Genomic DNA, 13,332 nt, shown 5'->3' on the forward strand with positions numbered 1-13,332 from the left:
TACTGCCTGCCCTGCAAGCTCTTCCCAGAATTTGCCCACCCCCACCTCTCCAACTTGAGCTTCTCCTCAGGCAATGTGTGAGCATCTCTGAAAAGAAACATGGGGAAGGAGCCTCCATGTTTCAGAAGGGGAGCACAAAGCAAAAAAAAATAATCACAGGTCACAAGGGCCAGTCCGTTGTGTTTGCTGCATCCAGAAATGGGCCTGTCTTGTGTGGCTTCTGGAAGGGACCAGGGCGTTCTAGAAGACAGCAGCTTGGGTTTTGTTCTTTGAGAACAAATGTCATTCTCTGGCAGTTTTCTAAGAAATGAATGGTTTCAAACAAAGCACAACTTCTAGATTCAGCAGTAATTCAGCCAGCCAACTGACCAGGTCCTGAATTTTGACCAGGGCAGACAAAAACAGGGCCAGGCACTGCCAGAGGTGGCATGTCGTGGCAGTCACTTCCCACACATCCATCTGGCCAGGGAGAATGCTTTGATCTCTCCAGTTTGGCTTCTGCTTGGCACACCTTTCATTACTGCAGCTTGCCCGAGGGGCTTGGGGACGGGGGGAGGGAGAAACACTCTCAAAGCCCAACTGCGGCTTCTCTGCTCTCCTCCAGCCAGCTGAGCAAGGGAAGTCCACCTGGGTGTTCGGAGGCAGGGGTGTCGGCTGGAAGGGAAGTGGGCCAGGAGCCAAGCGCCGTGGCAGGCAAGACAGCAACCCGGCGCACAGCAGCAGCCCCTGCTGTACGGAACAAGTGTGCAAAAACCTGCCAGCCGTGGTTTCCATTGCTAAAAGGCACAGGGAGGCTTGCGACAAAACATGCACACCGAGAGGAAACAGGTGTTCTCCTTTTCCCGTCTTCCTCTCCTCCTGAAGGGGTGAAAAGTGAACCTGCAGTCTCAGCGGTACGACAGATGCGCAGACTGGCACCCGCCCCTGCTCCAGGCCCGGGCTTAGGGCTAGCGTTGGGGGCGTCTCCTTGGAAGGACAGGGAAGCAGCTGTTCAGGGTTAACATTTTAAGCGTACGTGGGAAGGGCGGAAAAGAGAGAACACAAATCGTCCGACCTTTTGCAGCAGTCCAGCCCTTGCGTAACTGCATGAGTCACTGATCCGGGGGGGGGGGGGGAACCTCCTGACTGCAATGAGGCAGAGAGCTGTGAGTAACGCAAGAGGCACCCCACACAGGGTGAGTAATTCAGCTGCGACTGAATGATCCAACCAGAGGGCAACGTTTACCCACCACCTTCACTGGTGACCAAGTCGGAGCAGTGATTCACACAGAGAAGCAGCAGGACTGCCCCCAAAACCTCGGTGGGCGGGGCTTCAGGCTCACAGGAGGCCACGTGGTCAGGATGCAAAGACTGGGCCTTGGAAGGCTGAATACCCAATGCCTATCATTCAACAGACTGAAGATCTTACTTCTTTTGCTACATTCGAACGCATCTCCTAGAGCCACCAATCTTGTATGGCTGCTTGTATCAATGTATATTTTTGAAATGGAAGCGTTAAGTGGTTCTTTCCCCTCTTTTCTTTTTTTTCATTATTAAGGGTGATGTAAATGATTGTGTATGGATATGTTTTATGACACGTTCATCCTTTTCTCTTTTGCAGTCCGCCTACATTTTGGTTTGTTTTTGTTATATCTGCAAATAGAAAAAGCCTGAGAAGACCCCACACTCAGCTACGAAGCACCTTGCACTAATCTCACAAGGCTAGCCTACCTCATAGGGCAATTGTGAGGAGAAAGGGGGGAGAAAGAGGGAGAGAATCATTACACTACCTTGAGCTCCTGGGGGAAAGGTCTGGCTATTAAATAAATAACACTTAATGAACTTGGTTTCTCATAGCAGTCTGCTTAGCTGGCGGTCATCCTTGCAAGGCCAGGCAGGGGAAGAGAAGTCCTGTAGCTGCTGCATTATGTCCAGGGTGCTGTTGAGACCTCGACGTTTGGCCTTGCAAGAGGTGACCCCTCCCAATTACACCAAACTCTCCAACGGTGGGAACCGACTTGCCGAAAAGCCTCGCCCAAAGCTCAAGGCAAAGCCTCTCCTGGAAGTGTGGAAAAGCCGTCCTGCCTGGGCTGGCTTTTTAATGGAGGGAGCGGGAAAAGCACAGCTGGCCACGGGGCTGTTTTAATCCAATGTTTCGGCAGGGCTTTGCTCTCTCCAGAGCCTGGGAGGGCAGGGTCCCGTGCAAGCCTGCATTTTCACACACCCGTTGGACGAGGCGGGACAGAAAGCTTAAAGATATAGCAACACCTGTCAAGAGAGAAGCTGACGCCAGCTAGCCCAGAGAAGCGGTCCAGGCACGTCTTGATGCAACAGTCCTGGGGGATATGGTGTCTTCTTCAAAGCAGAAAGGAGACCTGGCAATGGAGGAATGAAAATGCTGCTGCAGATGGCTCTAACTGGGAGGAGGGGCTGTTCAACAGGCAGGTTACAGAGGGAGGAACCAAAGGACTCCTAGCCAGGCCTGCTGGAAATGTGCAAAAATGAAAGGCACCATTACCTTGGACATGCAGTGCCACCTGCAGAAACCACGGAGGAAGTGCAGCCCAGCTGACGCAGCCATGGTTTCCTTGATAGGCTGCACGCAAGGGAGTACAACTCCCAGCAACCACAGCTGGCTGGGAGTAATGGGAGTCGGGGTCCAATACATCTGGCGGGCCCCAGCTGTTCTTTGATGCCTAACTAAGAGGACTACTGGCGTCCCGGACGTTCCCTGCTCGCGCAGCTTCAATCGTCACACCAGCTTTGGGATTCACCGGGGGGGGGGGGGGGAGCCACCAGGTTTCTAGCACTTGCTGAGGCCGAAAGAGAGCCAGGAGACCCCTTGCCACCCCCAGGAATCTGACATCCACCCTGCTGCTCCCCAAAGACATCCCACCCTTATTTCTTTCCAATTCCATTTCAGAGAAACTCTCGGGGCCCAAAACACTAGCCTATTTTCGCTTAAAGCTCTTCCCACCAGTCATGAAGCCTTAGGAGAGGTGTTTCGACCTCACAGGATGGGGCAGAAATATCAGGAAACTCGAGAAACCACCAAGCGACCAGGGGCTGGGGAGAAGGGAGCTTAGCCACTGGGGGAACTCCAAAGGGCCAGACTGGACCTCCGGTTCTACACCCCTGTTCTAAGCTCGACTGTGCAAACACAGCCTGGGGCCTTCCACAGGAACATCGGAAGCTGTCTTCTACTTTATTTATTAAATTTTTTAATCGCCCATCTGGCCGGTCACCCAGCCACTCTGGGCGATGTACAATGGTACAATTTAAAACAGTAAAATTATACATTAAAACATTATTTAAAATACCCTAACCCACCCCAAATGCCTGCCTGAATAACCAAGTTTTCAGTGCATGGTGGAAACTCATTAAAGAGGGAGCATGGCGGAGTTCCCTAGGGAGGGAGTTCCACAGAGTGGGGGCCTCCACAGAGAAGGCCCTCTCCCTTGTCCTCACCAGCCTGGCTGTCCTGGCTGATGGGACAGAGAGAAGGCCATCCGAGGCTGATCTTGTTGAGCGGCCTGTCTGGTGTAGCTGGAGGCGCTCCTTGAAATAGGCTGGGCCGGAACCGCATAGGGTTTTAAAGGTCAAAACCAACACCTTGAATTGGGCCCGGAAAACAACTAGTAATCAGTGCAACTCCTTCAGCACCGGAGTGATGTGATCACGCTGGCGGCTGCCTTTAATCAGGCGAGCCGCCGCGTTCTGCACCAGCTGCAGCTTCCGAACCATCTTCAAGGGTAACCCCACGTAGAGCGCATTACAGTAGTCTAAATGAGAGGAGACCAGGGCATGTACTACTGATGGAAGCAGATGGTCAGGAAGGAAGGGCTGCCGCCGCCGTATCAGATGACGTTGCTACAGTGCTGTCTGGCTCACAGCTGACACCTGAGCCTCTATGGACAACTGGGAGTCCAAAATGACACCCAGGCTGCGGACCTGGTCTTCCAAGGGTAGCCGTACCCCATTCAACACCAGGTCGACATCCCCCAACCTCCCCTTGTCTTCCAACAAAAGCACCTTGGGTCTTGTCAGGGTTCAGCTTCAGCTTATTCCTCCCCATCCAGCCACTCACCGTCTCCAGACATTCGGACAGGGATTCCACGGCCAACCCTGGTAAACATTTGAACGAGAGGTAGAGCTCCGTGTCATCCGCATGTTGATGACACCGCACCCCAAACCTCCTGATGATAGCCCCCAGCAGCTTCCCATAGATGTTAAATAGCATCGGGGAGAGGATGGAACCCCATGGCACCCCACGCGTGAGCGGCCACGGGTCCAACACCTGCTCTCCCAGTGCTACCCTCTGCTACCTGCCACAGAGGAAGGACCGGAACCACCGTAATATGTTGTCTCCAATGCCCATCCTCTCCAGGCGGTCCAAGAGGATACCGTGGTCAACGGTATCAAAAGCCGCTGAGAGGTCGAGGAGAACAAGGAAGGAGCATTCACCCCTATCCAGAGCCCTCCTCATATCATCCACCAAGGCGACCAAGGCAGTTTCTGTCTCATGCCCAGGCCTGAAGCCCAAATGAAATGGATCTAGATAATTAGCTTCTTCCAAGTGTGCCTTCAACTGCACTGCCACCACCCGCTTAGTCACCTTGCCCCAAATGGCAGCTTCGAGACCGGGCGAAAGTTGTTCAAGACTTGGGGATCCAAGGAGGGCTTCTTTAAGAGCGGTCTTATCACTGCCTCCTTGAGGGCTGATGGCATCACTCCCTCCTCAAGGGAGGCATTCACCACCGCCCTGATCCCCTCACCCAGTCTCTCTCTGCAGCCCATAATGAGCCAAGATGGGCAAGGATCAAGTAAGCAGGTGGTCGGCCTTGCAGATGAAAGCACCTTGTCCACTTCATCAGGAGGAGGAAGCTGGAACCGATCCCACAAAACCGGTTTGCCACAGACCGCCTCTTGCTCACTAACTGTATCCACAGCACACGGAATAACACTCCTAATCTGATCAATTTTATCTGCAAAGTGCCTTGCCAAGGCCTCACAGGAGGCCTTAGAATGCTCCAGCAGTTCCGGAGCAACTGAACCATCCATCTGGCCCAGTACTGTCGACACTGACTGGCAGCAGCGGCTCTCCAGGGTTCTGGACCTGATTCTTTCCTAGCTCTGTCTGGAGAAAGCAGGGATGTGCTGCATGCAAAGAGGGGCCCTTCCATGGCCCATCCCAGCATTCCCACCTGCCTTCCGCGGCCCTGCCGTGGCACCAGCCATGCCAAGTTTAGCCAGGGATGATCTCTGGACAAGACTCCTCCCAAACAGAGCAGGACCCCAAACATCACAAGACTCGTGTCTGTGTCGTAGCTGCTTCTCTCTCCCTGCCACCCACCCAGAGGGCATTGCATGGTGGCTTCAGGGCTGTCTCTCCATTCGACGCTTTGAAGTGTGCTGTGCTGAGGAGGGGACTATTTTAAAGTCTCCTCCTCCACCTCCCTCCCCCAAATCCACCTAAAACTAGCCCTAGAAATAACCCCTGCCAGCAGATGTGGGTTTGTGGAACGGATGTGTTTTAATGCCGATTGACGCATTACTAATGCCACAGAAGACAGGACCTATTAGCAGTCTAGCTTGCGTCCGAAGCAACAGGAATACGGAGCAGAGCCCAGAAAAAGGGAGCCACGTCCTCAGAGCACCGTCATTTCCAGCCTGTGTCTTTCCCTTACGTAAAAGGCTCCCGTTGGGATCTCAGCTTCAAAACATTCTTGCTCAGTCTTTACTCACATGCACACACACACACACACACACACACACCCCTCACTCTCGAATCTTGATGCCACTTTTAAGCCATTTCCCTTTGCAGTTTCGTTCTTTAAAAAAAGAAGCCTCCTCTCTTAAGAACACGGCTGATTAGAAGCAGAACACGTCCATGTTTATGAGGAGGAAAAGTAGGCTTGTCATTGCTGAACTGCATGGAAAGAGACCCGTATCTCTCAGGGTTGGCCGGCTGGGCCAGACAGGGGCCCATCCAGTACAGGATGCTGTTGCTGAAAACAGCCAGCCAGATAGCTCCTGAAGGCTCCCAAGCAGGCTGTGGAGTCAACTGTGCACTGCTGTTAAGCGTCCCTAGCAGCTAGTCCTCAAGGTGCTTCAATATTATTGCTTGTTTGTTCACCCTGAGCACTGCCAGTTGCCCTGGGACTACAGACATCAAGGGAAGGTTGTAGGGGAAACACTATGGTACCCTATGTGCGAGGGGGGGGGGGCGATAGAGAGATAACAAGATAGCAATGGCAATAGAGATAGCGAGATAAAGATAGAAAGATAGCGACAGAGACAGCGATCGTGTGTGTGTGGGGGAGAATGGCAACAAAAGGTGCTTTTTCACAAGGAAAACTACAAGCTTTATCGTGTTAACTCTGGGGCCTTTTCATTCATGGTCCCAAAGTTCCAAGAAAGGCACACACGGCCCACTCGCTCCTTGCCTACTGACATATCTGTTTTGGCAGGTATCTGGATATGCAAAAGCTGGACTTGGATCACTTAGTTTTGCTTGTGCTTTCAGTTGTGCCTTTAATTTCATTCCATTCTTTAGATTGTCTTATTATGTTGTCAGAGAGAATCCCTAGGCCAAAAGGTGGGATAAAGACAGACAGACACACACACACACACACACCTGAATTCCTTTTAACTTCAAGCTTAGCTATCTTTTGGAGAGTCAAGTTAGAGATCGAGAGCATTCAAAAGCCTAAAGCAGCTTTTCCCAATGTGTTTGGGGCTCCAACTCCCATCAACCTCAGCCAGAAGGGCCAATAACTGAGGGTGGTGGGAGTTGCAATCCAAAGCGCCTGTGGGGCACTGGGCTGAGGAAGGCTGTTCAGAAAGCTAACCCATCTATCGATACTTCTCTGATATTCACACATGGGCTGGCGCCGGGGTGGGTGGGGCAGCTTTCCCTGTGAAGCAAGCAATCCCCCTCCCTGCCCTTTTTGACAGAGGGGGGGCACTCACCTCTAAGGAGATCTGAAAGCGGAGGACCACAATCCTCAGGAATCGTGTAGTCCCCTTTCCCAATGTTTTCGAACAATTTATAAATATTATCGCCTTCAAAGGGGTAAAGGCCAGTCGTAATGTTGTATCTGTAAAAGTGGAGAAAAGGACACCGAATTGAGGGGAAGGGGGAGATTTATGGAGATCTGAATAACCCAGCTGGTGCCCTCCAGATCAACTGGATGGCGCTCCCTTCGCCAGGCTGACTGGGGACAATGGGAGACGGGTTAAGCTGTCCTTCCTTCTCTCGCTTGCACACTCTAGAAGAGGTGCAGCCCCCCACCCTCTCTGTCCCTCTCCTCCACTTCTTCTGCATCCCCCTCCCGCTGCTGTTAAGCCATTCTGGGCAGAGAGGATGGAGATGAGCACACGAGGCTCAGAGGAAGCAACAGAGAGGGGGGCAGCATGAGGCCTGGAGCCACTCACTTAGGACAGGCAGGCAGCCATCTTGGCTAACCAGAACCCTCAGGGTTTGCTGCGAAGGCGAAATTGTGCCTGTGCTAAAGCAGGGCTGGCCCCCGATTCCAGGAGGTCTGACACAGGGCCCCCTAGTGGTGCCCCCCGCCCCACTTCAGTGGGGATGAGCCCCTCTCCTATATTTTACTTATTTCTGTGGGACCGGGGGGGGGGGGGAGTGGGAGGGCCAGCTCGATGAAGTGTGTGGGGGGGTGGCTGTGGAAACTTTCATACACCTGATGCACTCTACTCCACAACAGCATTCCCTGCACTGATTCCACCCAGCACTCATCCAAGGAGCGCTGGCAGAGGGGCCCACAAGGCAGCAGCAGGCCCTCGGATGCCCCCTGCAGACGCCACGCCCGCAGCAAAGCTGGCACCACCCTCACCCCCAGCCAGGAAAGGGTTCCCGCTCCTGTTTTGCGCACTTCCCGCGTACTTACAGTGTGACGCCGGCTGACCAGATGTCCACTTTGAAGCCGGAGAAGGTGTCGAGGCCATTGGCGATCTCCGGCGGCTGGAAAGCCGGCGACCCCTGGCTCGTCCGGCACACATCATCCTCCGCGAACGGGTGCAAGGCCTGCAAGTGGGGGGAGAACAAGGAGGGGTCAGCATTTTGGTCTACACAGTAGCTTTCCCTGTAGCCTTGCAGCTGTGCCGGACTACAGGCCCCATCTACAAGGCGCCGGGTGGGAGAAGGCTGGTCTGCAGCGTTATGGATCAAGGGAGCAAAAATCTGACTTCCACCCTACCCGACAGCCAAGAACACTGCAGAGCAACCCCCCCCCCACCCCATTGGAGAGGGTTCAGAGGAGGGCAACGAAGATGATCAGGGGACTGGAAACAAAGCCCTATGAGGAGAGACTGAAAGAACTGGGCATGTTTAGCCTTGAGAAGAGAAGACTGAGGGGAGATAGGATAGCGCTCTTCAAGGACTTGAAAGGTTGTCACAGAGAGGAAGGCCAGGATCTCTTCTCCATCATCCCAGCTTGCAGGACATGGAACAATGGGCTCAAGTTGCAGGAAGCCGGATTCTGGCTGAATATCAGGAAGAACTTCCTGACTGTCAGAGCAATACGACAATGGAATCAATTACCTAGGGAGGTGGTGGGCTCTCCCACACTGGAGGCCTTCAAGGTGAAGCTGAACAGCCACCTGTCTGGGATGGTTTGACTTGGATTCCTGCACTGAGCAGGGGGTTGCACTCGATGGTCTCATAGGCCCCTTCCAACCCTACTATTCTGTCATTCTATGATCTGGACGCCCGTTGAAGAAGCAGCAGTCAGCCTCCTGCAAGCCAGCCCTGTTGGGTTCTGGCTCTGGAAGCCGACAAAAAGGGGCTTCGTCAAAGGGGACATGGCCAACTTCCTTCTGTTGTTTCATGCAACGTGGTTGTTGTAATTCCCTCCTTGGCTCTCTCCAGCTCAGTCCGACAGCTGGGTTTACTTACACACACACACACACACACACACACACACACACACACACACACACACAGAGCAACGAATGAAAGGGGCCCCCATCTGATGGCCTGGGAACAGAGGTTTCTGAAGAACTTTAGGCCCAAGTTGCTGGACGCAGTACGAATGGCCAGGCACCCACATGGGAGAGGAACTAGCCTGGAGCCAAACTAGAAACGCTGTGCTAGCAGGGTGGGCAGGCAGCTTTCTGGGACACCGGCATTGTTGGAGCTAACGAGCACCGCGCACTCTGACAGCCCTGCTGGATCAGAGACCAAAGGCCTATCTAGTCTAGCATCCTGTTCCCACAGCGGCCGGCCGGCCGGCCAGCCAACAGCCCCAAGGGGAAGCCCACAAGCAGGACTTGAGCGCAATGGCACTCTTGCTCATATTTCTTCATGTTAGACCACTCGTAGCCCCTAAAGCAATGCTGCTGCATCTTTTGGAACCTACTGATCCCGACTCCTGCGTAAAGACCTTCTTGAGCAATTGTATACAGCTGCAAAGTCATGTACAGCACGTAACTGGGAGTCTCCAAAGCAGTCAACTAAAGAGCAGCAGATCAATAACATTTGGGAGACTATGAATACGTATAAACTTACTCAGCAAGTGCAGCGAGTGAGGAATCCTAACTCGAAGAATGATGTTATGGCACCACGGCTTCCATTTATTTCCTATGGGAAAGCTCTTCAAACTTTTGATAAAATCCCAACCAAGTACAGTTGCCTATTATTTTCTCCAGTTAATACACACATACACACAAAAGGCCCCTTCATGGATCACTGCCTTGTTGTGGCGAAGGGGCTTGCGTAACTCAGTGAAGCCATAAGCTATGCCGTGCAGGGCCACCCAAGACGGACAGGTCATGGCAGAGAGTTCTGACAAAATGTGGTCCACTGGAGAAGGAAATGGCAACCCACTCCAGTATTCTTGCCAAGAAAACCCCATGGAACGTATCACAAGGCTAAAAGAGATGACGCCGGAAGATGAGCCCCTCAGGTCGGAAGGTGTCCAATATGCTACTGGGGAAGAGCAGAGGGTATTTCCAAGTAGCGCCAGAGTGAAGCGGCTGGGCCAAACCTGAAAGGACACTCAGCTGTGGATGTGTCTGGTGGTGAAAAGAAAATTCGATGCTGTAAAGAACAATATTGTTTAGGAACCTGGAATGTCAGATCAATGAATCAAGGTAAGATGGAGGTGGTCAAACATGAGATGGCAAGATTGAACATCGACATCTTGGGAATCAGCGAACTAAAATGGACAGGCATGGGTGAATTTAATTCAGGTGACCATCATATCTACTATTGTGGGCAAGAATCCCTTAGAAGAAATGGAGTAGCACTCATAGTCAACAAAAGGGTGGGAAAAGCAGTACTGGGGTACAATCTTAAAAATGATAGAATGATCTCAGTACGAATCCAAGGCAAACCATTCAACATCACAGTAATTCAAGTCTATGCCCCAACCACTGAGGCCGAAGAAGCTGAGGTTGATCGGTTTTATGAAGACCTACAACACCTTCTAGAACTAACACCAAAAAAAGATGTCCTCTTCATCATAGGGGATTGGAATGCTAAAGTAGGGAGTCAAGAAATCACCGGGATAACAGGCAGGCATGGCCTTGGTGTACAAAATGAAGCAGGACAAAAGCTAATAGAGTTTTGCCAAGAGAACATGCTGATCATAGCAAACACTCTTTTCCAACAGCACAAGAGGCGACTCTACACATGGACGTCACCAGATGGTCAATATCGAAATCAGATTGATTATGTCCTTTGCAGCCAAAGATGGAGAAGCTCCATACAGTCAGTCAAAACAAGACCTGGAGCTGACTGTGGCTCAGATCATGAGCTGCTTCTTGCAAAATTTCGGCTTAAATTGAAGAACGTCGGGAAAACCACTAAACCGTTCAGGTATGACCTAAATCATATCCCTGATGAATATACAGTGGAGGTGAGGAATAGATTTCAGGGATTAGACCTGATAGACAGAGTGCCTGAGGAACTATGGATGGAGGTCCGTAACATTGTTCAGGAGGCAGCAACGAAATCCATCCCAAAGAAAAAGAAATGCAAGAAAGCCAAGTGGCTGTCTGATGAGGGTTTACAAGTAGCTGAAGAAAGAAGGGAAGCGAAAAGCAAGGGAGAAAGGGGAAGATATACCCAACTGAATGCAGAGTTCCAGAGAATAGCAAGGAGAGACAAGAAGGCCTTCTTAAATGAACAATGCAAAGAAATCGAGGAAAACAACAGAATGGGAAAGACTAGAGATCTCTTCAAGAAAATTGGAGATCTCAAGGGAACGTTTTGTGCAAAGACGGGCATGATAAAGGACAAAGAAGGCAGGGACCTAACAGAAGCAGATGAGATTAAGAAGAGGTGGCAAGAATACACAGAAGAACTATACAGGAAAGATCTGAATGTCCCTGATAGCCATGACAGTGTGGTCACTGAACTTGAGCCGGACATCCTAGAGAGTGAAGTCAAGTGGGCCTTAGGAAGCATTAGTAACAACAAAGCTAGCGGAGATGACAGTATTCCAGCCGAGCTATTTAAAATCCTAAAAGATGATGCTGTTAAAGTGCTGCATTCAATATGCCAACAAATCTGGAACACTCAACAGTGGCCACAAGACTGGAAAAGGTCAGTTTACATTCCAATTCCAAAGAAGGGCAACGCCAAAGAGTGTTCAAACTACCGCACCATTGCGCTCATTTCACATGCCAGCAAGGTGATGCTCAAAATCCTACAAGCTAGGCTTCAGCAGTATGCGAACCGAGAACTACCGGAAGTACAAGCTGGGTCTCGAAGAGGCAGAGGAACTAGAGATCAAATCGCCAACATTCGCTGCATCATGGAGAAAGCAAGAGAATTCCAGAAAAACGTCTATTTCTGCTTCATTGACTACGCTAAAGCCTTTGATTGTGTGGATCACAACAAACTGTGGCAAATTCTTAAAGTGATGGGAGTACCAGACCACCTTACCTGTCTCCTGAGAAACCTGTACGAGGGTCAAGAAGCAACAGTAAGAACCAGACATGGAACAACCGATTGGTTCAAAATTGGGAAAGGAGTACGACAAGGCTGCATATTGTCACCCTGCTTATTTAACTTATATGCAGAGTACATCATGAGAAATGCCGGGTTGGATGAATCAGAGGTCGGAATTAAGATTGCTGGGAGAATTATCAACAACCTCCGATATGCAGACGATACCACCCTAATGGCAGAAAGCGAAGAGGATCTAAAGAGCCTCTTGTTGAGGGTGAAAGAGGAGAGTGCAAAAGCTGGTTTGAAACTCAACATTAAAAAAACTAAGATCATGGCATCTGGCCCCATCACTTCCTGGCATATAGAAGGGGAAGAAATGGAAGCAGTGACAGATTTTACTTTCTTGGGCTCCAAGATCACCGCAGACGGTGACTGTAGCCATGAAATTAAAAGACGCTTGCTCCTTGGGAGGAAAGCTATGGCCAACCTAGACAGCATAGTAAGAAGCAGAGACGTCACCTTGCCGACAAAGGTCCGTCTAATCAAAGCTATGGTTTTCCCAGTAGTAACGTATGGCTGTGAGAGCTGGACTATAAGGAAGGCTGAGCGCCGAAGAATTGATGCTTTCGAACTGTGGTGCTGGAGAAGACTCTTACGAGTCCCCTGGACTGCAAGGAGGTCAAATCAGTCCATCCTAAAGGAAATCAACCCTGAGTGCTCATTGGAAGGACAGATAATGAAGCTGAAGCTCCAGTATTTTGGCCACCTAATGCGAAGAGAAAACTCCCTGGAAAAGACCCTGATGCTGGGAAAGACTGAAGGCAAAAGGAGAAGGGGACGGCAGAGGATGAGATGGCTAGATAGCATCACGGATGCAATGAATATGAACTTGAGCACACTCCGGGAGAGAGTGCAGGACAGGAAGGCCTGGCGTGCTATGGTCCATGGGGTCACCAAGAGTCGGACACGACTGAACAACAACAACACACACAAAAGGACATACCCTTGCACACGCTCCTTTCAGAAATTGTATAACTTGTATTTTTACTGTCATTCGGTACTGAGCTCCTACTTAGGGCACAACCCTATGCATGTTTAGACAGAGAAAAGTCCTACAACTCCCAGCATCCCCCCAGCCAGTCTCTGTCCCTTTGTTTCTTTAGCAATCTTGATTTATTATTATGTCTGTTCTTTCCATTGCCTTGATTTTCTTATCTTTATTTCCAAATAAAATAAAATCTCATGGGCAAATTGATAGCCCTGCTCTTGGACTGATACAGGTCAGGGATGCCAGGGGGGCATCACTGGCTGACATCTGGAAAAGCGGGCTTCTGCATGATAGCGTGGCGATAAAGATTCAGCCAAGGTGCCCTCCTGGTACTGCTGGGTTGGGGACCTCCTTGGAGTAGAGACCTCTTGGGCGTTGTCAAGCGCCT

At 51.0% G+C, this 13,332-nt stretch overlaps 1 protein-coding gene across 5 annotated transcripts in view; it reads right to left on the reverse strand.

Annotated features, from left to right (window-relative positions):
* The window catches only part of LOC146333993 (serine/threonine-protein kinase STK11-like), an 83,012-nt gene that overhangs the window by 36,160 nt on the left and 33,520 nt on the right, over positions 1-13,332 (reverse strand). For 4 of the 5 annotated variants that reach the window (XR_014786426.1, XM_084825202.1, XM_084825204.1 and 1 more), the window contains 2 exons: positions 7,890-8,026; positions 6,952-7,079 (listed from right to left, as the gene is read on the reverse strand). Coding sequence is in view for 3 of the 5 variants with exons in the window: in XM_084825202.1 (XP_084681328.1) it covers positions 6,952-7,079; positions 7,890-8,026 (265 nt within the window). In the remaining 2 variants the exon portion in view is untranslated. Of the gene's footprint in view, positions 1-2,247; positions 2,355-4,011; positions 4,105-6,951; positions 7,080-7,889; positions 8,027-13,332 lie in introns of all 5 variants that reach the window. The other variant, XR_014786427.1, reaches the window with a different exon arrangement.

Source organism: Heloderma suspectum, chromosome W (assembly GCF_057233095.1).
Source record: "Heloderma suspectum isolate Gila_16-S chromosome W, 16-S_ref, whole genome shotgun sequence".
NCBI classification, from domain to species: domain Eukaryota; kingdom Metazoa; phylum Chordata; class Lepidosauria; order Squamata; family Helodermatidae; genus Heloderma; species Heloderma suspectum.